At 46.5% G+C, this 24017-nt stretch overlaps 1 protein-coding gene across 3 annotated transcripts in view; it reads right to left on the reverse strand.

The window, feature by feature from the left end:
• The window catches only part of fto (FTO alpha-ketoglutarate dependent dioxygenase), a 90365-nt gene that overhangs the window by 54070 nt on the left and 12278 nt on the right, over positions 1 to 24017 (reverse strand). For all 3 annotated transcript variants that reach the window (XM_023792788.2, XM_072698116.1, XM_023792787.2), the window contains exons 2-7: positions 18959 to 19036; positions 17534 to 18209; positions 15274 to 15393; positions 13104 to 13183; positions 12749 to 12892; positions 8546 to 8665 (exon numbers count right to left, since the gene is read on the reverse strand). In XM_023792788.2, the coding sequence (XP_023648556.2) occupies positions 8546 to 8665; positions 12749 to 12892; positions 13104 to 13183; positions 15274 to 15393; positions 17534 to 18209; positions 18959 to 19036 (1218 nt within the window). The remainder of the gene's footprint in view (positions 1 to 8545; positions 8666 to 12748; positions 12893 to 13103; positions 13184 to 15273; positions 15394 to 17533; positions 18210 to 18958; positions 19037 to 24017) is intronic.

Raw genomic sequence — 24017 nt, forward strand, 5'->3', positions numbered from 1 at the left:
GGACGCCAAGATCCCAAGGAAGGTGAAAGGGTAGCAGGCCTTAACCGGCAGCCCGATGGGAGGGGCTCGCCTTCTCCCCTTTCCACCCCATCAGCTGTTGACATCACTAAAGCCATTCAAGCACTATAACAAATGGCAGGGGTTGGGGGCGGTAGCTGAGTTTCAGCTCCTCTCTGGGTCATGTAGATGGGGATGTTATGAGCGTGGTACTTGTGATCTCCGGGTGATTGAGAAGCTACCATCTCGACCAGACTTCCCCCATGAGAGGACTAAGAACATATTCAGACTGTCATCAATTATGTCAGCCCTGAACTGAAGCAGGCCATACAGGCCAGAGTATATGAAGTGTAAAACATTAGAAAACACGCCTTGAAAGGAGAGAATGGGCTAAAGAATGACACTCGCAGAAAAGGATGGCGGACAAAACCCATTCCAACAAGTGATCAGGCCTGAAAATGTCCTCCATGCCAGTGAAAGCATAGGCTTTTGTTCCCAAGCCTATAGTCCATCCCGCAGCCAACTGTTGCCCGCCTTGCTGAACATATGCTTGCTTCAGATGAACCGTGGCAGAATGAGACGCCTTTGTTGTTGTTCGATTGGTGGAAAAAAAAGGAAAAATCTGTTGGGGTCACAATGAAACAACCCTGCAAAGACTTGACACTAATACAACCTCTGCGCTGACATGTTGCACAATGGCCGGTGGATGTACGTCCCGTTAATAGCGGCACACAAACCCCGGGCTGAACGAGATCACCAGATGTCCTCCCAAGCCTCTGAGGGCTCGTCTAAAGACCATCCACTGCTTTAATTGCTCCTGCATAAGTAGAATGCAGTTTAAAAATTCATGGCTCAGCTTGTTCAAAATAAAACAAAACCGTTAAGGGTGTCAATAATACCCATCACCAGAATACCTTTTCTTAATAAACATTTCTTTTGATTACAGTGGGTAGCAATTACAAATTCTCCGACAGAAACAAATAAAGGTGAAGCATGCTGTAAGAACACAAACAACCCTTTGCCCTCAGTGGTCCAACTGAGAATAGACAGACCTCCAACCTGCGTAAGTAAGGTGCAGGAGGTGAGAGCCCTGGAGGGACTAAGCCTGGCAGAGTATAGACCTTGCCTTTTAGGTGATGGTGGACGGTCATTACAGGTTCGGGGGGGGGGGGGGGTCGTAGGAGGCAAACCAGCATCCCACCCCCCAATTAATCCGCCCGGTGTCAACAGGATGAAACTGCGTGGAGGCGGCAGCATATCAGCCCATTAAAGCGGACGGTTTGAAGCAGCAGGTGGGGAGGCTGTCACAGAAACGGCCGCAAAGCCGTCTGGTTTCATGCAGGGCGGGGGGACAGGGCAGCTCCCATTCCATTCGGATTATTTTAGCAAATTTAAACATGTACAGATGGGCGCACAAAGTACAGGGTCTGCGCAATGCAAGTTTAGCTCTGCTGTATAACGGTGATAGTATGACTTTAGGCTCGGAAAGCCATCATTCTGACGCTTTATGAATCGGGATTAGAGGCTCGCTCCATCCCCTGATCTCCTTATCTTGGCACGCTGAGCTCTGCGCAGGTTGTGTGTTATTGCACTAGCAGCAGGCAGAGGGACAGAGAGCTGGCTCGTCGGTTCATTCATTAAAATTAGAGCTACGCTAATGCTACACTTAATCACTGAGTCACAATGTTATTTTTCATCACTTTGCATCAATACTTTGAATCCCTGCATCCATACTTTTCTGTTTATGTGGGTTTTCATACTTGTCGCTACAGTTTGATCAATGTGGATGCAGTAGCTGCTTATCGTATATACTGTAGATGGCCGTAGCTACGTAGGCCAGTAAATCCATGTATGGCATCTTCTGCAGCTGACTGGGCCTGTTACTGTACTGCCTGTCTTGCCTGAATGGCAACACATTCAACCACGGTGCATATGACCAGCCCCAGCAGCAGAAGCAATGCAGTTTGTGAGTTGTGACACAAGAGAATGAAGGGAGTGAAGATAAGTTATTCACTGATAAACAAAGATTTAAAGAGTAGGTGGGTATTCCACAAAGCAGGGTTTCCCAGTTAGCTAGATAACTTAAGCCAAATCTGAAAACTGTCAAATATCAAGACAGACAAGTAACATTCCTATTGGACAATCCTTCAATTTGGCCAGTATTATTTGACTAATGCTGCAATGGGTTGGCTCCCCATCTCGGGTTGTTCCCTGCCTTGTGCCTGTAGACTCTGGGATAGGCTCCAGATCCCCTGTAACCCTGAATATACAACAAACGGTCACAGAAAATGGATGGATGGATGTGGGTAATGAAGAAATCCTGCTTTGTGGAGTACTTCCTATGACTTTCCATTTTAAGAAGAGTACATTAGTTAATGTGTTTAGATGATTTTATTATATTACTTCATTATAAAATCAGTCAGCTTGTTTACAGGGAAAGAAAGTGATTGGCTGTGACACAGGGCCCGCCTCCTCACATCTCAGCTGTCCAACAGGGAGACCTTTTGCTTCCACTACGTTTAAATTAAAGGGCATAATTCATGGCCACACCCGTCCCTCTATTAACAACAGTATTTTTGAAATCTGCCCCACCCAAAATGAAACACCCACCCCTCCCGAAACGATCTCCATCTTTTTCGATAACGTATCATCCTTCTGTTCCATTTCTTAGGTGAATCAAACCATTTCCAGCCAGTCGATCCCAATCACGTCCCCATTGTTCCACACTTCGTCTAACTGCACGTCAGCCAGAAGGTGAACGGGAAGAAAGCAGATAATATCACGGGGAAAATTAAAAGACGACCGCGTCTTCGCTTTAGGGGAGCTTTTCCCCACATATCTGGGGAAAATGCACCACACGGTCCCTAATCCTGCCATCAAGGCGTGGCGTTAAGTGATTAGAGATTATCCGCGGACTCCGCTATATGGTCGTCTGCTTGTCCCGACACATAAAAACACGAAGGCGGCTACAGCTACGGAGCATGGGAGCGAAGCGGGGAGGTAACGGTGTGCGTAAGAGTGCGATAATGACCCCTGTCAGAAGTAAAAAGGGGTGCTGTTGGACAGGAAATGAGTTGTCAGTAACAAACGCCTCGCAGTCTGCTTACCCCTGCCTGGCACAGCACCGAAGCCACCCTCCCTGTCGAACGCGATTAGCCTGAGCGGTGATTAATCTGTCCTGGCTTGTAATTCCTTTTGCCACTTTAATGGATGTTATCTTCCCCTTGTGAAGACTTATCTTGCTGATCGCAGGGAAGAGGAAACTCGGGCAAATAAATAAATACGAGGAATAAAACAGTCGCTAAGCAGATGAGAGATTATTCGCTGTACCAAGCTCGTTTGTTCCAAAGTAAATGAGACAGCTGGCATCAGAGCGCGGCACTTCATATGCTACCACACTCGGACAAACAATTAAATTGGGGCACCACCGTCTACGACCAGAAAGGGGTACGCTAGTTTAACAATTACACGCAGCACAAACATGACTCCTACAAAATGTGATGTTGGCTTACATTTGTATCTCTGTGATACTGTATTTGAAATTAAACCCAGGAAGAATGGAGTGTTTTGCTTTGTAACAATTAAGAAAAAAAGAAATATATATATATATATATATATATATATATAAAATGTGTGTGTTGTTGTACCTTTCACATACTATTTCACCACACTATTTCACCACTTACAAGCTCTTACAAGCATGAACCATAGCAAAAAACACTCCTATTGGCTGTGGATTATTTATTCTCATAGCAGAATAATTAATTATTTCCATGCTATTATTATTATTATTATTGCTGTTGTCATTGTTATAAACATTTACAGCTTGTGCCTTTAGAACATGGTGAGAAAGATTGTACAATTGAATTATTACTAGTAATAGTACAGTAAACTCATACGTAATTTCAATTACACGATTCTGAGAGGTATGGAGAGGACTGAATTGGTGTAAGCAGTGTTCCTTATAGAGGCATGTTCCCCAGCAGGTCTGTGGGTGCGAGAATCTCTCTATAGCACTGAGAGCTGTACTGACACTCCCAGGATCAGCAGAGATTTGGACTGCGATGCTGGAAGGGTGAGCAAAAAGAGGGCGATCTGCACCGCGGCATGGCACTGATGCTCCCGTAGATATTGTCACAGGATGTATCCTCGGTAGAATTCCATTCAATATCTCTGTCTTAAGGTACAAAGCTTGGGGCTGTAGTGGCTTTGGGAAACATAAGTGGTCTTTTTTTTTCTTCCAGAAGGGCGGTATCTGCACGTGAAATTCTCTAAAGGGGTTTAAGTATTTACCCAGAGCACTATCAGCTGCTTCCTAAAATTCTGCTTATCCTGTTGAAGAAGCACTTCAAAGAGAATTGGTGATACCTTAGCCAGCAGATTCTGTAACCCCCCCTCACCAACCCCTCCCTACAGTTCATTCTCCTAGTCAGGACAGGCTCTTTAATGTGGGAAGAGTCACCTACACTGTAGAGCTACTCTCCAAATGAGTGACAGCAATAATCCTGGAGTAATCTCATGTACAGGAGGATGGCATCCATCTCATCTAATAAGCGTCTGGCTGCAACAGTTACCTGCAGGATCACACTGGACCACCGGGGGAGCTAGATGGGATCCTGTTTCCAAGCTGAAGCGGAGCCACAAAAAGAAATAGTTACCTCACCTCCTCTATCTCCCCGTGCACAGAACGCTTTTAGGAACAGCAGTGATGAGACTAAGAGGAGTGATCTTCCGCTAGCGTCACACTTACGGTCAGGCCGTCTGGTTCACACTTGTGCAAGCGGACCGTATGCAGGAGGGAGACTGAAAAGCCCGGAACGTGGCGCCAAGGGCCGTGGTGAGCCTCTGCTTAACAAGCCAGAAAAGCCAGGGAAAAAAAATGTAATCCCTAAAACTACCCGTGATGAGATGCAGAGCACCGCTTCACATTAATGTTTTACAAACACATTAAACAGAGAAATAGAGATAAATTGTCCCAAGTGACCTTCATATAATTATATATATACAGAGCAATATGAAACTGCAATGAAACTGATACACTTTAATAATTAGATTCTTGGCTCTGGCCCACTGAAGTCAATAAAGGTTATTAAGGCCAATTGCTGTCTAAATACATTACAGACAGAGTAAACTGTCTGTCGGAGGTCGAGTATTTCATTGCCAATATGATAATTCATTCCCTGTCCTGGGGATTTCTAAGTCCCGCTAGTGACTGCACTCTGCCATACAAAACCAGATTGAATTTGCTTAACCTTTTGGGCTTCGATCAAACAAGCTTGCATGGCAATAACATTTACATTGACCCCCCCCCCCCCCCACACACACACACACACACACACATTACGCCATCAGCCCCCCTCTCCCACCTCAGTCAATAACCTAATCAGTTATCGATGGCCATCTCCCCAGTCAGTCTGCAGCTGCTCCACACAACGTGAGAGCCTTTCAAAATTGTTCTAGAAGGCTCCCATTAATACCGAAGATAAGCCGGCCTCTGGGTGAAACCTCTCAATCATATTTTGTTCCAGTCGGCTACAGTTGCGACCAAATGGGGGGCTGGATAAGAATGACAGGCCGATAACACACAGCACTGTAAATAATGAGCCGTGAACCCATTTGGATCCACTGGTACCAAAGAGATGACGCATATCCAGGCGGGGGGAGGGAAGGTCTATTTACCAAGAATGTATATTAATCCTGCTGGGGAGATGTTCATCTTTTATGAGGCGTCTTTCCCTGTCAAATGGGGAAGGGGGCGATAGAGATCTCTCAGTGTTCCATTGGTCTTGAGCTCACAGCAAAAGGATGCGAGGAGCCGGTACAGGTTTTTGAAAAGCGGCGTCAGAGCAAAGCGAGCACGACTGGGAGGTTGAAGCGGGCAACCTGGGAGGCTGAAGCGGGCAACCTGGGAGGCTGAAGCGGGCAACCTGGGAGGCTGAAGCGGGCTACGGCGGCTGTTATAATCTCATCAGGGCTGGAGGAGCTCACGTCCCAAGAAAAAGCAAGATATAGACATAAAACAAGCGGAAGCGCATGCTGGAGCCCCTCCAGCCCCCACTGGGGGCCCTCTGCATGCCCCCCCCCGTCCTCTCCTCTCTGTCGATGTGGCTGGCACTATTCATGGCCGGACGTTTTAAATAAATGTCAGTTTTGTAGGGTCTGTGTGATAGCAGACCCGGGGAGACACAGGCTCTATCCGCAGCATCTGCGAGCAGCCCCCTGCCCCTCAATCCCCCCCCCCCAGTATCCCACCCCCAACCTCACAGGAGTGGGACGCTTTTGTGCGACGCTCTCCTCCACCCCGAAAGCATGGCGCGCTCCTCATCTCCTTTTAAATGGAAAGTAAGGGCCCAAGATCCACACCACCCTTATCTTGATGTTGCGGCAGCCGATAAGGCCTCAAATTTCCTCACGTCCATTAGACGAAAACACAATCATTTGAATAACCTTTATTTCCTCTGCCTCTCACTCACTATCTCCTCACTTTATGTGTCCATTTTGCAGCTCATCAATTCAAAAGGTAATAGTTTGGGCTGGGGGGGGGGGGGGAAATAACTGAATGTTTTTTATCAGAATGTCATTCAAATGAAAGGTGCGGCATTTCCATCACAAGAGAGGGGCTGCAGAAAGTACTCCCCAGGGCCGAAAATGGCACCAATAAACGACAGCATTAAAATATATCTCATACAAGAGGCTTATATTTAACTAGAATTTAAAGGACAATGGTCCCAAGCACACTTTACAGATCTGGTTAGGAAAAAAAAAATCATTCATATTATTGTAATGATGTATTTCATTCTGATTTAGTGTAACGTTGTTCTGTAACGCGTACACAAAAGCTATACTTCAAATATGCATGTTTGAAAATTTCAAATATAATTATAAATTGTATATATATATGAACAATACGAAATGTTTATGGCAAACAATATATAGTGCATAAAAAGTACCACAAAAATAACTATAATATTAAATCACTACCTGGATAAAGAATTCAGAGTAAAACATTGCATAAAAAAATATTTAAAACTCCATCAAAACTCGCAATGCATACATGGCACAAAATTACAAAAAAAAAAGAGAATTAAAACATTGAATGGCAAAAATGTGTATGTTAAATGTGAATGAAGTATATGCTGCGAAAGCAGAGGCATACACAGAACCGCTTTGTGTCACTCTGTTTCAAGGGGTATAAGATAATCGCTATATTAATGAATCAAAATTAATTCAGAATACAGTCTTCAGGAAAATTCAAATAAATTAAGTCCTCACTGCCACTGGAGTTCACAAAGACGACAAATAGAAAGGAAAGGAAAGTCCCCATTTCATTAGAAGCAGAAGAACTAAATAATAATAATCTTTTGGAAAATGAATCAAATAAATATATGAATAAACCAAAATATTGACCAAAGTGACCTGGCTGGGTGGTCCGATCCAATTCAAATGGAAACAGCCATCTGCGGTCATGGTGGATGCCCGCGTGCCGCAACCTCTGTACCCACCGCCACAAACAGTCTCTTAGCATCTAGCACCCCTGTATCTCCTGAAAATAAGACTTTGAATAATTCAGTCATCTTTGAAAGATGTTTCTAGGACACAAAGGTATAAGCTTTAAGTGAATTTACAGGAGACACCCCCCCGCAGCTGCGAGCTGACGGACCCGGAGGGCCGTGCGTGCTGTCACCTCCGGCGCGGCGGAAGCGAGGCTGCTCACTGGATTCCCAGCAGCACGTTATATGTGATTACTGCACTGGACGGTAATGCAAGAGTGCCCCCTACTGCCTTCCTCAGAGGAGCTGAGCTCCACTCCTATGACAGAAAGCTGTGGTTCCAAACAGAGAGGCCTGTTGCCAGTTAGGTGGGTAAACCCTGGTGAAACAAAGGGCACGTGCACAGGCTGCTTTAGCACAATGCCACCACAAATGTTGGGGACTCTGCATGCAGTGGAGACTTAACACATAATGTAGCACAGATGTTTTTATTACAGGGTCAGTGCATTTTCACGCGTGTGCTCGTAACAAACACATGCAGAATTCACAATCATTCACCACAATCCTCTTAAACCAAAGGAGATACCAACCAGTTACGCAATGTGGTACAGCATCATCAGAGCAGTCAAGTTAAAGAGCAGTGAGGAACCGAGAAACAAACAGTAGCACAAGACCTCCATGCAATCGTGGAAAGAAGAAACCTGCTGTAGACCACGGGATGCCCAGCCTTCAACAGAATTCCCACGGCAGTCCACCAATCTGCCCTCGTCTCCACTTCCTCCAGATATTTACTACATGCTGCAGCACTTGTCAATAATGACATAATAAACCGCCGCCTGTTTCCAAGGAGACCACAGTCCTGCTGGAAGTTCATACCTGAGGGTGCAGACTCCTCAGATCATTGATGAAAATATCAACATTTGTAGCATAACAGATTTCCTATTAAACTTCTAATATGGTTTTGTTCAGAATTCAGAACATGGAGCCAGTAATTTGTGGTCAGATTTTATTCACCAGAAGAACGCTGGCATTCCCATTCATGACAGACAATATCTCACCATGCTCTCCATCTCTCTCCAGGACTCCTCCAGCTCCTCCATGGGCTTGTTCCACCAGCTGCAGAACCTGGAGTAACGTCTGCCCTGGAACCAGTACTGGCGCAGCCACTCAAACTCGACCTGCAGAAACCCAACACATCCCATAAGACAAGCCAAAGGGAGGAGACTGGACGTAGCACGAGCAGTTGAGGTGCATTATGGGTCGAAAACATGTCCAGCACATGTATGATATTACATTTATTGGACGCATGGTCACTTATCTCATAAGACATAAGCATTTGTAAATCAATCAATCTATGAAAAGTACTGATGCAAAGCAGCAGAAAAGTTTCTGGGATTTGTCATCACGGACAAAAAGACATCAAAACTATTCCATTTTATTTTATTAATGACCATCACTGTAATCCTGAGAAACATTAATCTGGCTTTTATTTCAGATTTAAAAAGTGTGTGATAATAAATCCACCTTATAGTGTGACTGGTAGAATGGAACACTTTCAGGGAAGCTCCCCAAAGTGTGTGATTTCTAGTCCATCTCATAGTGTGAATGGTGGAACTGTACCTTTGCAGGGGAGTGTCTCCAAAGTGTGCGATCATCTCATGTGCTGGAGTGGAGTGACCGGGGCCGCTGCTATGGGTTCTTGCCCCAAAGAGTGTTCCTAATTATCTCCAGTGTGCCAATGGTGGCTGTATGTATCCACCAGAGGCTTTCACACCGACACCCTGCTGCTCTGCCCCCCTGTGCCACCCCAGTCCTCCCTCAGCTGGATGCCCTGGCCTTTCTGTCTTTCGATGTCTTCACCCCGCAGCTTTTGAGGAGAATGGGAGTTTGGTGCTGGATAGCTTTGCCATTGTGGAGCCATTTTCGACGTGCCCCTTTGAAGTGCTGATTAAACCCTCCACAGGATACCTGGGGCTGGCAGGTCTGCGTGTTCATGTGCGGATGCCCCACATTCAGGAGATGGAAATGAAAGGCTCTAAATTAGGTGGAATGTTGTGGGTACCCTCCCCTAGAACCGCAGAGTTGGAAAACAGCCCTCAAATAACGAAATGCTGGCATATGAACAAAAGTGTAGCACAAAACCACAGTAATACAGACCTGCGACTTTAATGTGTGTTGCACTCAGCTGAGATCAAATCAAAATGTATTGATTCATAGTGTTTAACAATTACACCATGGCAAATTCTGCTCAACGTTTATACTCCATACGTTTAAATACTACACGGATCTCCTCTTTCTATTTGACGGACATGGCTTGATCACAGCAGACGACATTCACAGAAACACGGGTTTGGGTGCAGATTAGGCTAGCCACACACAAGGAACCTTTGAGAGAAATGTCAAGCTTTGTTGCAGTCCAGACCCGCTGCCTTTCTCTTCTGCCCTTCACAATGCGAGGGTACAAAGTCTAAATGTGTCCCTTGCAATGGTACCCCCCCCCCTTTTACAGAATGATTACAGTCTCTGGATTAGCATTTAGCCAACAGAGCTGGTACATCATGCCGTGTAGCATAAAAGCAAGGTCCACGTGTGGCCAGGTGTCGATCATCTGGTGTCAAGCCGTTCACCATGAATTATTTGAGAAGACCGGAGACTAAATGCCACCTGCCCAGATGGAAAAAATCTGTGTTATTGTTCTTTTGCTGGTGAGCTAGCCTGTGTCTGTCATCCCGCTGGGTGACATGCTAACTGCACATTAGCCCCTGCATTGACTGTGCACTCACCATGGTGACCCCGGAGTCAAACTGAACTAACCCCTTTCAATTTAATGAGGCAGGATTTCCACCCCCCCACAACCTCACAGTATTTCCTGACCCTGTTCAATCTATTTCCATGGAGGGCCCAGGGTGGAAGATGATGAAATCCCAATCAATACACCCCTCCTACCCGCTCTGCGGCCATAACCTACAAAGGCTTGGTGAGACCGGCACTCCCCCCCGCCCCCCCCAGCTGGCTCAGCATCACGCCCATCAATCATGGCGGCCTCATCGTACAGCTCTCGCTGTGCAGCACCAGCTGACCAAACAGCGCTGCGGAGATGGAGGTGGGGCTGGGCATCTTCACTCAAGGACCTCGGCCTGGAGCACATTCCTGGGACACGTGCTAATTGCGTCCTCGGCCCCACTGGGCCTTCAGAAAGGTCTGCTGATGTGCTGGAGAACCTCCACGAGGCCTCGGCTCAATAAAGCAGGACACCGAAGACTGGCTGCATGAGTAATTCTTGTTCTGCGTGTTGATATACTTACTCATTATGTAAGGAGTCAGGATACTCACAGGGTTTAATTTGCCCCTCTCCCAATGCATTATAAACACCCGTGTGCTTCTTGGAGCCATGCTGCTGTTATGAATCTACCAGAGAATGACAGTAAGGCTCTAAACAGGGTGAGTTAATTTGGGATTTGCCGTCTGCCCAACGCAATGGCTTCTGGGTGCCAATTGCAGCCCTCTGCACACACTCCACACAGACAGATCCGTAGGCGGTGTGTAGCTCTGCAGGTTAACAATTTGTGCTCAAGCCCATAAGGTTGCTGGGTGCCTGTGGGGCTGGTTGGTGGGGTCCTGTGGCCAGCTGAGTAATCATATTACTTTTTGGCTTGAGAAAGGCCCGTAACCAAAAAGACATCAAAACTATTCCAATTTATTTTATTAATGACCATCACTGTAATCCTGAGAAACATTAATCTGGCTTTTATTTCAGATTTAAAAAATGTGTGATAATAAATCCACCTTATAGTGTGACTGGTAGAATGGAACACTTTCAGGGAAGCTCCCCAAAGTGTGTGATTTCTAGTCCATCTCATAGTGTGAATGGTGGAACTGTACCTTTGCAGGGGAGTGTCTCCAAAGTGTGCGATCATCTCATGTGCTGGAGTGGAGCGACCGGGGCCGCTGCTATGGGTTCTTGCCCCAAAGAGTGTTCCTAATTATATGGTGGCTGTATGTATCCACCAGTGGCTTAAGTTAATTTGGGATTTGCAGTCTGCCCAACGCAATGGCTTCTGGGTGCCAATTGCAGCCCTCTGCACACACTCCACACAGACAGATTCGTAGGAGTGTAAATTGTGGGGCTGGTTGGTGGGGTCCTGTGACCAGCCGAGTAATCATATTACTTTTTGGCTTGAGAAAGGCCCGTAACCGCTCCCCCCCCCCACCCCAAAAAAAAAAATGCCCCAGGGGCGCCAGAAGAATGGCTGACTCTGTGCTCTGACCCCAAGCTACGTGAAAAACTAAAATTTCCTATGGATTTATACAAATTCCAGATACAGTATCATTGAAGAAGAAAAAACTGGGCGTGCTCGTGTTCTGCCAACTTCATCTGTATCTGGTCAGATACCCTTTATACCAGACAATAAAACAGGATGAAAGAAATCCCATATAATCACAAACAGTGTATCAAATCCTTGTAATAGGTTCTAAAAATATGATAAATTACTCTAAATTATCAACATCCCTAAAAATCATGCAAATATCTGTACCATCCTTTATTTATATGCATATGTGTGTGTGTGTGTATAAAAAACACAAGTGCTGGTCCAGACTCTCCGGCTGTAAGCCACTTTGGCCAGACATGTCAGAGGCCAAGAAGGGCTGAAAAGGTCATAAATTGCCGAACTGCAATACATCACTGAGTATAATTTAGGTTTGCCTCTCCTGGGCAACATGAAACAAATAGCCCAATCGATCACTGTGCAACTAGGTAAGGCTGCTGCCCACCTGAAAGCGATTTCCCTCCAAAACAGAAAGTAAAATCCCCACCAACCACTGTCTGGAGCGGTAATCCACCTCACATCTCACTTCGTAACGAGCAGCAGTTGCCCAGTGTCAGTGATGGAGCTGTTCCCAGGCATCCGCTCCTTCGGCCTGGCTTCATAAATATCAGGCATGGCCTTTTCGGCCAATCGTCAACCACGTCATCCGTCATAATGGCAAGTAACTGGGGTGCTGAAATCTCACGGTGATTCCCTGTGTGTGAACACTGCTGGTTCCTTGGACTTTACACAAGCTCTTTAGCTGCCTTGCCATCAGTGGGGAAATACTACCACTGAGCAGTACCCTGGGATTCCCCATCAGGGGGTGCCTATTCATATATAACACTCCACCAATTTAACATGCCACCAATAGCAGTATCTTTAACATTCTCTAGGATGGGAGCAGTCTATGACACGGAGCGAGCAGGCTAGTGCCGTAGCCCAAAGCTCTACCTCGTTGTGAATCTCCTCAGAGAGCTGCAGAGCAGAAGGCGACAGGGAGTGCAGATTTCTGGCACCAGTGTCTGGGTTTGTGGACATGTTCTCCAAGGCCTCCTCGCAGCGGCGCCGTATGTACTCCAGTGTTCCTGAGGAGCACTGTGAAAACACAGCAGGGCGTCCTAAGCACCGCGACATGATCGGAGCCCCAAAGTGGCGCTCTCGTTTCGACAGGAAGCGCTCTGAGGGCTCGTCCTTGCCAACTTCACATCTGTAAGAGGTCGCGGACCAGCCAAGCTGTACTTCCGCTGCCTTCAGACGTTGGGACACCAGCCCGCCCTGCCCCCAAGCCCCCAGGCCCCCGGCACACCTCGGCCACTCTGTGCGTCGAGCTGAAGCGAGCAGCCTCCCCGGCCAAGACGCAGTGCTGGTGGGTCCGGTTCAGGTCATCTAAAGACAGAGCAGAAGATGCAGGGTGGTGATCTTCACCCACACAGCCATAAACATACCAAACCTTTCATCCTTCATTCAGAAAAGCCTGTAGGAAAACAACACTGGATACTGAAAGTTACCACTATTTTGTTTGGCATTCTTTAAAGAATAAATATTAAAATTAATGAATGATATGAAAACTATGTGAACACAGATGTGCAGATTTAATGGTTTCCTTTTCAGACTAATGAGTAACTTAGAGTTTCTCAAGAATGACATTATGAAATGTAAGCAGTAAATATATATTTTAGTACAGTCTTTGCCTCTACTTGTCCTTCTGATGGAATCAGAGTGGAGAAGGCTTTTAAAAGTATTGGGTACAGGTCCTTCTAATTGTCCTGGGTGTGTTTGCCCTGTAAATCTTATTATTTACTCAGCCTGCTGCCAGACCTGCATTATCTTTCTTATGATTGAAATTCTGTTTGCCACTAATATGATGATTGAATTTGCAGGTAAGTGCTTTAGCAAAAGGAGCTCGAGGGTGTGACACTGACAACCTGTGTAGAACAGAACAAAGGGAATGGGGGGGGGGGTTCTGTTAATGTGGACAAGCCGTACTAACAGTACTCAGGGCCTCACATAACCTAGCAATGTTCCTGTAAACATCTGGAAGTCCGAAAAACAACAATCAGTAACGCCATGGAAACACGCCAGGACATAGCTTGACAAAGTGGTTAACAATGTTGAAAACTGATTGTCCAGTACGCTTTTGCTCTCTGAACAGTTACCCATGAAAGAATGCAGGCTTTTTAATAAGGTCGGGGTCAATATAATTTTTCAATTTCCTCATGATTCACCTCATTTGATAAATTCAATTCGCATCAATTTACTCTGATCAATTCCCATTTCATAAAAAAAAAACAAGATTCACTTTCAACGCCGGAAATGAGATTGACAACCCTGCCACATAAATCGATTCTGGCGAGTTCAGATTGACCTCTGAGTCAAGTTTCCGAATGCATTCGAAAGTGCGGCAAAGCTGTTTCGCCTAAAGAAAAGAAAAAATGGAGAGGGTCCATCACAGAAAGATGGTGAAAGGTTTCCGAATTAGACCCAGCTGCTCACAGCCATGTATTTGGAGGGAGAGGAATTATAAACGCAAACCTGACTAGGAACTTCGGAAGAGCGATGATCTCTTACACGTGCAATCAAACAAAAACTATGGGAGACCCAGAATGACCTGTGGAGATCTCAAGCTGAGATAAGCAGAGGCCTGCTCCAGCAGACTGCAAGTCGACTGCTATAGGTTGCATTAAGACGGCCCGGCAAGGAGGCCTGCCACTCGGAGCCCAGCTAGGAGGTCTGCCACACAAAGCCTGGCAAGGAGGCCCACCACGCTGAGCCTGGCGAGGAGGCCCGCCACGCAGAGGTGGACGTACTGTCGCGCCGAGGCATCTGCTGAGCCCATCAGCGTAAAGGCCTGATTTATGTCCCATGTCATAGGAGCACCGCTGGGGCGGCCGGCCTCATATTTCCTTCTAGACGTGATCAAGATGAGGTCACAGCACTTCATAAAATAACATTTGGGTTTTCTAACCTTTCTAATGTGGGCAGTTTCATGGGACCCCTGACTACGTATAAAGGCAAACTCAAGTTCTGGGATTTGGTCGCCGTTTTCCAGCTCAGTATTACACACATAGATGAAAGTGGCTTTTCAGGAATGAATTAAGTGCGATACTTATGCTCTTCTTTTGGGAGTAAGTCATTTCTGTCTGAGTATCTGACACTAAGGCAACAAACTTCTTTATTTTATCAGGGTTCGAGGCCGTAGGGATTTTCTGGACAAACTTCAGACAAGCATGTGTGGGATTCCTCCGTTTATATGGTGTCAGCATGGGAATTGTTCTAATATGACTATCCTAAAAAAAAGGCTTTTTAACATCATTACACACTTATCAGCATCTATAAAACGCATTTTTCTCATTAAAACATATGTCGTGCCTTTTGAAAGGCATATGGAGTACGTTTTTGTACATTTTTGAGCAGCGGCGTTCTGAATCCAGATGCCAGTGTGTGTGTGCTTGGCGGCAGCCATGGCGGATCGGTACCTCGCAGGTAGTAGCAGTCCCCAGTCTGCAGGGGAACCGCCAGGCCCGGGGTGTTGATGTCCCAGGCCACCTTCAGTCCCAGACGCCAGGGGGCCCGGCCCGCGTCTTCAGAGCTGCCACCTGTACACAGCGCCAACGTCAGGGCACATTCAGCTAATGTCAGCATCTGGCATTTAATGGCACGCAACACATTAACACAATGCCAGTGGTGCAAAATGTCTAATATCAATCATCTATTAGATAAACAAAATTTACAATAAAGGCAGCTCTCAACTCATGTAAAACCAACTTATTCAAATCCGGAAAAAAAAAATGGTTTACTGAAGCGCTAATGCAAATGCTATACATTGTAAATATATTTACACTTTATCTCATCATTTATATAATACCTATTTAGTATTACTAATATATTTTTGCCTTATCTGTTTTTTGCTATAGAGCAATGGTAGGCAACCATTATCCTGGAGTGATAGCATCCAGTGGGTTTTCTATCCTATTGGATGAGTTACTACCTGCCTGAGATTAGATGTGGGTCATCAGCAGAAGTGGTGATTTCAGGTCCAGACCAAGATTTTGTTTTAACCAACCAGTTGAGTACTCTGTGACTATGACTCAACTAGTTGAAACAAAATCTTGGTCTGGATTTGTACTCTCTGGACCTGAAATCTCCACCTCTGGTCATCAGAGACCTGGTAGGATGGACAACCTGCTGGATAATGGCACTCCAGGAATCAGGGTTGCCTACCACTGTTATAAGGTGTCTTAAATGACATGGGGGAGGTAAATCCAACCAAAATAAAATTTCACTTACATAAAGGTTTGTGGAACAAATTCCTTCCATGAGTCAAGATCTGCCTGGATGTTCTATCTTTAATGGTATGAACGTAAACTGAAACAAAACCTTTGGCTTTGGAGTCACTCATTAGTTAGAATAAATCAAGGTTTGTTAGCTATGCTGAGCAGCAGTAGTGTGTGAACGGATGGAAATGGACATGGAGAATCGGCAGAGTAATTAAGGGCCCACCATTCCACGACACCGTTTCACAAGCAGGGTCATAGCACCTCCTCCCGGCTCCGCCACCAAATGCTAAGCAAATGCGAAAACAAGATCTGCTCGACGCTCTTCACAAAAATCAATACTAAACTCCTTCCACGGCTCCCTGGCTCTCCCGTCATCCTTTTCCTCCCGCTTCCCAGATAAATTGTAAGAAAATGCTTTCCGAAAGCTGCAAATGACATTGCTCTCAAACATTCCAGTGTAATAGAGTATAAAAACCCCAGGTAGACTCTGAGAGAGAGAGAGAGAGAGAGAGGGGGAGAGAGAGAGCTACCTTTAGAATTTTATTAACTGTCATATATCATTTTTTAAAAGAAAACTTTGCCACCCCGAGATCCAATTCCAGTTCTAACTAGGCGACTGACAGATGTGAGCTCCGCTAATTCACGCTGCTGCAACACCTCATTCTCCTTCTTTTCCCCTTTTCTCTCCAAAAAACAAACATCGGTCCAGCACCTCCCAGGTACCCGACAGGTCACCAAAGCCACTTTTTAAGCAGTCAGCTGAAATACTCCAGCTGATTTGACCCCTACAACCTTCCAGGAGTGAGACAGGATTAGCCCTAACCCCTGTTGTTTCTGATTAGGACATGAAACAACTATGCAAAACGGCAGTGAAATAAAATTGGTAAATAACACAAAAAAACAAATTCAAAATTAAAACTGACAAAAACAAGTTAGATTAAATGACAGGGGCCATATTTATATTGCAAAGGCTAAAGAGAAGGCCACAGTGTACTTGAAGCAGGCCGTTCCCCACATAACAGTTCAAAATATGTCAGAAAATTGTCTTGACCTTGTCCAGCAGATTTTATTCTGAACTGCTGTTCTTTCAAAAATGTGTGAAATGTCACAGACAGCAGGACTTAGATTGTGATGTTTTCACCAAAGATTATAAAAGCAGTCGGGCAGTAAATTAAATTTACTTCCTACAGTAATTTTTTTACTTGGTAACCAATATTTGAAAATTGTTTTTTTTTTTTTTTTAATACAATATACTTTTTACTGACTCAAAAGAATAAAAGTATTCCTTAAGTGCCTTGAAAACGAAACTACCACCAAAGCCTGTAAGAGGCAATATCCAGAACCCAGCTAGGAAAGCTGTGAAAAACCTGCACATTTTATTTACTTCAAACACAGAACAGCTGCGTGCAAAGCTATGCTAATCTGCCGCAGCGGGCTGAGCCCTCCCCCACCCCCTTACCCTCAACTTTGTCATCCTGGCAGCTGTAGTTATACACGGCGACCGAGGAAAACGACACCAGGTTCTCGTCGTGGTGCCAGCCCACCGCCATCTTGCCCATGCCATAGTAGGGCTCTTCCTTCAGCTGGTCCATGGTGGTCGGGTCCATGTAGTTCAGCAGGGTTACATTAAACTGGGCCGTGACGGGGGAGCCCTTGGAGCACTGTGCCTGGGGAGACCCCCCGCCAGCCTCGGCCTCTTTGGGTCCCTGCTCATGGTCGCTAGCCTCCTCTATGCGGTACACGTCTTTGCAGAAGAAGTGGTTCAGCTCCCAGAGTGCCTTGCAGGCTGCCCTCAGCTCCTGGTCGCAGCAGGCCTTGTCCTTGTTCTCCGCTTCCTCCAGAGCCTCACCCTGTGACTTGTCTTCCTGCTCCCCTTCCTTCCGCTCCTCCACCTCCTCACTGTGCCAGGGGATGGTGAAGAGGCGGGTGTTCAGGTAGCGGTAGGTATAGCCCGGCAGGCCCAGGAGAGCGCGGGAGACTGAGGTGAAGACGTCACGGCCTCGCACCCGCACAAGGTCACGCAGCAGGCAGCCGCGGCCACGCAAGGAGCAGAGGGCGGCCTGCACGCGGCCGTGCAGGTCAGGGGGCAGGCCGTCAGCCCGTCGTAGGACCAGGCCGGGGTAACTGGACTCCCACTGCGCCAACACAGAGTACGCAGTCAGGGTGGAGCTCGCTGGCAAGCCAAATCCATACCGAGCTACTACTAAGAATGATTCATTACTAACCATTTATATATACTATACAGTATACAACAGACATACACACTATATGGCCAAAAGTATGTGGACACCCCTGTTAGTCAGAGGGAATTGGCCAATTAAGCAACACCAATTGTCATTAAGCACACAGTCACTTAATCTCCTGCAACAAACATTAGCAGCAGAATGGGTGGTTGTACAGGAGAGGTTAGTGACTTTCCACTTGGCACCACCATAGGACTATAGCCTGCTAGGGCTGCCCTGGTCAGCTGCAGGTGAAGTGATTGTGAAGGTCAATACATCTAGGATCAAGTTCAGTTCTGAAGTGGTCGGCCACACAGAAAGGAACCTGATCAACAATACATCAATACTCAACCTGAATGGCAGTGAATCCCACCAACACCACCTAATGGAAAGCCTTCCTTGAAAGGTGGAGGTTATTATAGTAACAATGGGCTGATTAACTTCATATTAATACCCTTGGTTTCCGAATGAGATGTTGGACAAGCTGGTGTCCACATACTTTTGGACATAAAGTGTATTTCCCACTCAGGTTCTTTAATCACAGATCGAGCCAGTGTCACAACTAAGCAAACACCGTAAAACAGGAGCGAGATGCCATGTTTATTTCCCAGCATCCTCTGCCTGATCGGTGCAGGCCTGCGGCATAGAGCGGGTCCACTCACCAGCTGCTGAAAGCCCGAGTCTGCAGGTGAGAGGAAGGGGATTCGCTGCCCGCCCAGCTCCTGCAGAAGCTTCTGTCTCTAGAGACGGGGAACACATAGCCGATGATAGCTGTGCTGAGATGCTAGTGGCAACAACACAATAACACTGAAAGGTACATTTAAACAATTTTTATACAAATACACATTTAGTGCCTTCCAGAGTGTTAGGACCATTCCAACAATGTCCAGTTAGTTCCAAATATAAGAAACGCAGTTTACTTACTGCTTCAAATTAGTACTGGATTGTAAAACAGTGCTGAAATCTGATGTGCCATTTCCAGGAGGCCAGACAGAGAAATGCAAGTCCACTGACAAGTTTGTTCCAATTTATCTGCACTCAGAAATACACGTGCCATATGGCGTGCTTGTATCGACGCACCTCGCCTGTATGTCGGTTCGGACAAAAGCATCTGCTAAATAAATAAATGCAAATGTATCACCTTTCGGCCAAAGCTTGTGTTGATAAAATTTACACCGTGGCAGTCGATTTTTCAATGAAGGAAAACCTGCGGCAATATTGCATTATTTGCCCAGAAATGTAAATAAATGTGTCCTGCGATGGGCTGGCCCCCTGTCCAGGGTTGTTCCCTGCCTCGTGCCCGTTGCTTCCGGGATAGGCTCCGGAGCCCCCGCGACCCGGTAGGATGAGCGGGTTGGAAGATGGATGGATGGATGTAAATAAATGCCTATAATTACCGTAATTATGTCACAGTCATAATCCATTTTAAATGTGTACATCTTGAGTATGCTGCGGGTCCTGTTACGGTGCCCGCTAAGTTGATAGGATCGAGTACAGTACGCTCCCTGCGTTACGATATTTCGACTTTACGATGGGTATGATTAATCAATGAATTACATGGGATATTCGACCCTTTACTATAAAATGTTATGTAAATGATTTTGCACAACCGTAGGCTAATGTAAGTGTTGTAAGCATGTATAAGGTAGGCTAGGCTAAGCTATGATTTAGGTTTGTTTGTTAGGTTAGGTGTGCTGTATTAAAATGCATTTTTTACCTTAAGACAGCTTTATTAGGACGTAACCCCATCGTAACCTGGGGAGTGTCTGTAATTTTTAGTGCTCCGGCCAGGCTGCTACACCATGCTTTATGTATTAAATGCTGGCTGCCGCTTGAAAGCGCATTTTTTAGGATGTGTTACATTCCGACATGCAAACGCGTTAAGATGAAACTCAGCTTTCCTCATGCATTCTGCGCGCGTACCAGTTACAGTCCCATTCAAAGCCGTGCTACGTCAACCCTCAATCTTCCTGACCCTTTTATATCGGCAGGATAAAATGCTATCATTTTCATATCAAAGAAAATATTATGATTATGTTTAGAGGACGCACGCATCATATATAACCTCAGACATTTACTGCGAACATCTCACATTTCTGCTAAGCTCGTAACGTTTCAGGAATGTGGAATCGCGGTGCCAAAAGTATGGCCCGGCTTTTAAAAGGAAATAAAACGTGCTGTTAATCACATTAAACTGCAAACACGTAAAGCCTGCGTCCGCATCTGAAGGCATAAGGGGTGCATTTTACAGACGGAGGGGAAAGTGCGCGATCACGCCCTGCTGCCTTTCACATCAGCGTCGACATCAAACGAGCGCCTGTTTCCCCAAATAAAAGCCCATACCTCCCAAAAAGGAACCCAAAATATACTCTGAATTAACCCCTTTTTTCACTACCATTACTCTACCTGCACCATACCAATATTCCATTTTCACTTTGGCTAATATAGCCGTCAGTTATAGTTACACAAACCGTTGAGAACAGAAGCATATATAAAAGTGTTGGACATGCGAGTATCGTATCTTATAAAATGAAAGCGTGGATCAAGGAAGGAAAACAAACGGGGAGATATATTCATCGGTGCCGTTTGAAGATAAAAAGTGTGCGCATAAGGCTGACGATCTATGGCACCGAGAAGGATGGCGGTCGTGAGCCGTGGCGGACCGCGGGCGCGCCCAGTCTGCAGCACAGCTGGGGCAGCCAGCGCGGCCCGGTGCCCCCGCGCGCACACCGCAGAGCTGCCACGCACATGTCAAATGCCGCCAGCAGCGCGCAAACTCTGCTAAAAAGGTAAAAGGCAGCGCACCCCCCGATCAGCGACAGATGGGCTCTGTAGGGACAGCGGAACAGTAAGCCTTTGAAAAAAGAACAATGATGCAAAAAGAGCTCGGGCTTATAATCCCCAAACTACTGAAACTAAAAAAAATAAATAAATAAAAACAGCCAATATCCACCGGCTCTCTACGCGCAGGATCATAGGTACGAGCCATGAAATAGTACATATAAATGTTTTCCCAAAACTACTTTATAATGCTACTTGACAAACCTTTTTATTTGCATTGACCAGTGGGCAAATATATTTAATCTTTTTCCGTAAAGGCCTGACTATCAGTATGAAAATTAATTTAAAAGAGGTCTGATAGCCTCTGTTGTGGAAGTCACTGTCTGGCCTTAAACTAGTAAGAAATTAAAGCTTTTTTATGCCTCAGGACCAGGGTCAGCCTGACGAAGTGCTGTTCAGGGGGCACGTAAGGTGGACGAGGCACCGACTGGGTACCAGACTGCTGGATGTGCCCCCGGAACACTTTCAGGGGCCAGGAGCCTAGCAGCCAGACCCAGGCGTCCAGCGAGTGGCTCTGGGAACTCCTCAGCACGCACTCAGATGGCCAGATTTACCGCCCCCGTGGCGGATAAATGACAGAGCCCCCTGTTTATACAGCAAACTGTTCATAGTGGTGTGAGAGCAGTCTCAGAACCGGCCTGCTCACATGACCCTGAAACCGAGTCAAACATTTTGACAAGTAGCCTGTGAAACATCAGATGGCCTCAGGACAAGCAGTCGGGCCATCAGAACCGCTTCCGTGGTGCCCTGTTTGGCTCATAGTCGCCACATTTAGCCGATGGGTGTCAAGGGGCCCTGGGAATGCCTACTTAGCTGACAGAGGTGTGGGGGTGGGGGGCTGGCAGGCACTCGCACCTGAGCAAACAGCTCAGCACAACGTTCTGGGGCTCCATCATGCACAGAGCATGACTCCCGGGAGCTAACGGCACCATGAGACCAAACAGCACGTATGTGCCATGGCCGAGCCCTTCAGCCTCTTCAAACGGAACGGCTGGGGAAGCAGGGAGCTACCAGAATACCGTATTGTCCCTAAAATATGACATCATGAATCACTGTGGCCTCATTCTCTTCCAACCTGATTTCTAATTACTATACCCTGCTGCTGTACCTCAAAAAGTAGTGCATGATGTAACAATGCAAAGGTCATGGGTTTCAAACCCAGTGTTGACAGATAAATGACAACCCTTCCCTCTGCTACGAGTTGCTTAGGACAAAAGTGATAGATATATTTTTTTAACCTAACACACTTTCTGTATGAGTGTTACAGGTTCTTAACAGAAGCCTCATTAACAAATTGCCGTTAATAGCACAGACTCTGAGCTGGTGTCGGCAATGCCTAATCCCACATCTGGTGCATATCTAGACTCTCAGCAAGGTTCCGTAATTCAGCATGTGGGAATTAATATCCACGCACAAACTCACCCGTCTGTACCTCGGCACGTTTTAACTCAACTACTGAACGCATTAAAAAAGGAACAGAAATCCTCAGCTACTTGTGAGTGACTATTAACCAGCCTGTGATACAGCAAGCATTAATATTAAACCGGCTTTTTATTACTAAGTGCCAGGCCAGGCAGAGCTTGGCTTTCCCGCGACAGGCTAAAAGCACGGTCAGACCGGTCCATAAATCAGCAGTGTCCCTCCGGCCTCCATGCGCTCCCACACACAGGCACGCACACAGCGGGCCCGGTGCTCATCAGCCGCTAACGAGTTCCCTTCAGTTAAACACAACCGGGGCCGAATGTGAAAAATGGCCGCCTGCCTGCGGTCTCTCCGGAAGGCGAACCGCGGCGAGTTAAAGGTCCGCTAATTGTTGTTGCAGTCTAGAAGGAAACATTGTTCATATCACTTAGTGGCAGGTTAGGAGAGGCTGGCATCATTCATACGACTGTCTATCCATCCATCTCTCCATGCAGTGTGGCCTATATTTTACAGTGGACTCTATACCGCGTCTGTGGTCAGGGTCCCTTCAGGGAAATTCTGATATGTGCCATGTTACCGGAGCTGCTACACAAAAATGATAAGTCATTATTTACTTCAACAATGATCCATAAACCCACAGCAGTCTGCTCCCCACCTCGCTCATTAATCCGGTCTATGTGCGTTGTGTGTGTCTATGTACTGCAAATAAAAACGTTTCCCCAATCAGCGGTAACCGCACGGGGATAAAACCGCGGAGAGTAAAACGGTACTGACAGGTTAACTATGACAAGACCGGTGGAAGTGTAGCTCAGTGTCTTCAGGCGTTTTTTTTTTTTATATATTCATGGTGCTGTCAGGAAGCAGGCAGTTCTTCAGCCGCCCCGAACCGGGGCTTCAATTTAAATGGCATGTGAAATGTGAAGCGCGAGCCACTGGGACGCAGACGCTCGGCACCCGGTGAATCTGCCTGATTTGTGGTGAGGGGAGCATTGATTAAGACGGAAGTGATTAGAACAGGCGACGGCATGTTCTACAGCAAAGCAACTGCCCCGAGGTGTAGTCAGGGAGATGTCAGAGCTATATAAAGCCCTCACCAGCAAGAAAGAGAGGGAGGGAGAGAAGGAGACAGAATGGGGGGGGGGGGGGGCAGGGATGAAAAAAGCAGGCCTTCAGTCCAGTCTGACTCAATACCCTCCTCCTAAATGCGGAGCTGGGGGGGAAGCGGTGTCCTCAGAGCCGATTCCCCCAGGGCACCTGCCCAGGCTCCACCTCCGGAACCTCAGCAGCCTATTTCAGCTTTGTTTGCTGCTTCAGATACTGTTTCAGCGATGTGTGGGGGCATCTGTTCCCCTCCACCTCTCTGAGCACCAAACAATGGGGTAAAAAAGCAGCCTCCTGCTCTGTTTGCTGTTTCGCTCCCATTTGCCATTTTCCACTCTGGCATTTATAAGTGCTTAA

This window comes from Paramormyrops kingsleyae, chromosome 13 (assembly GCF_048594095.1).
Source record: "Paramormyrops kingsleyae isolate MSU_618 chromosome 13, PKINGS_0.4, whole genome shotgun sequence".
Classification (NCBI taxonomy): Eukaryota; Metazoa; Chordata; class Actinopteri; order Osteoglossiformes; family Mormyridae; genus Paramormyrops; species Paramormyrops kingsleyae.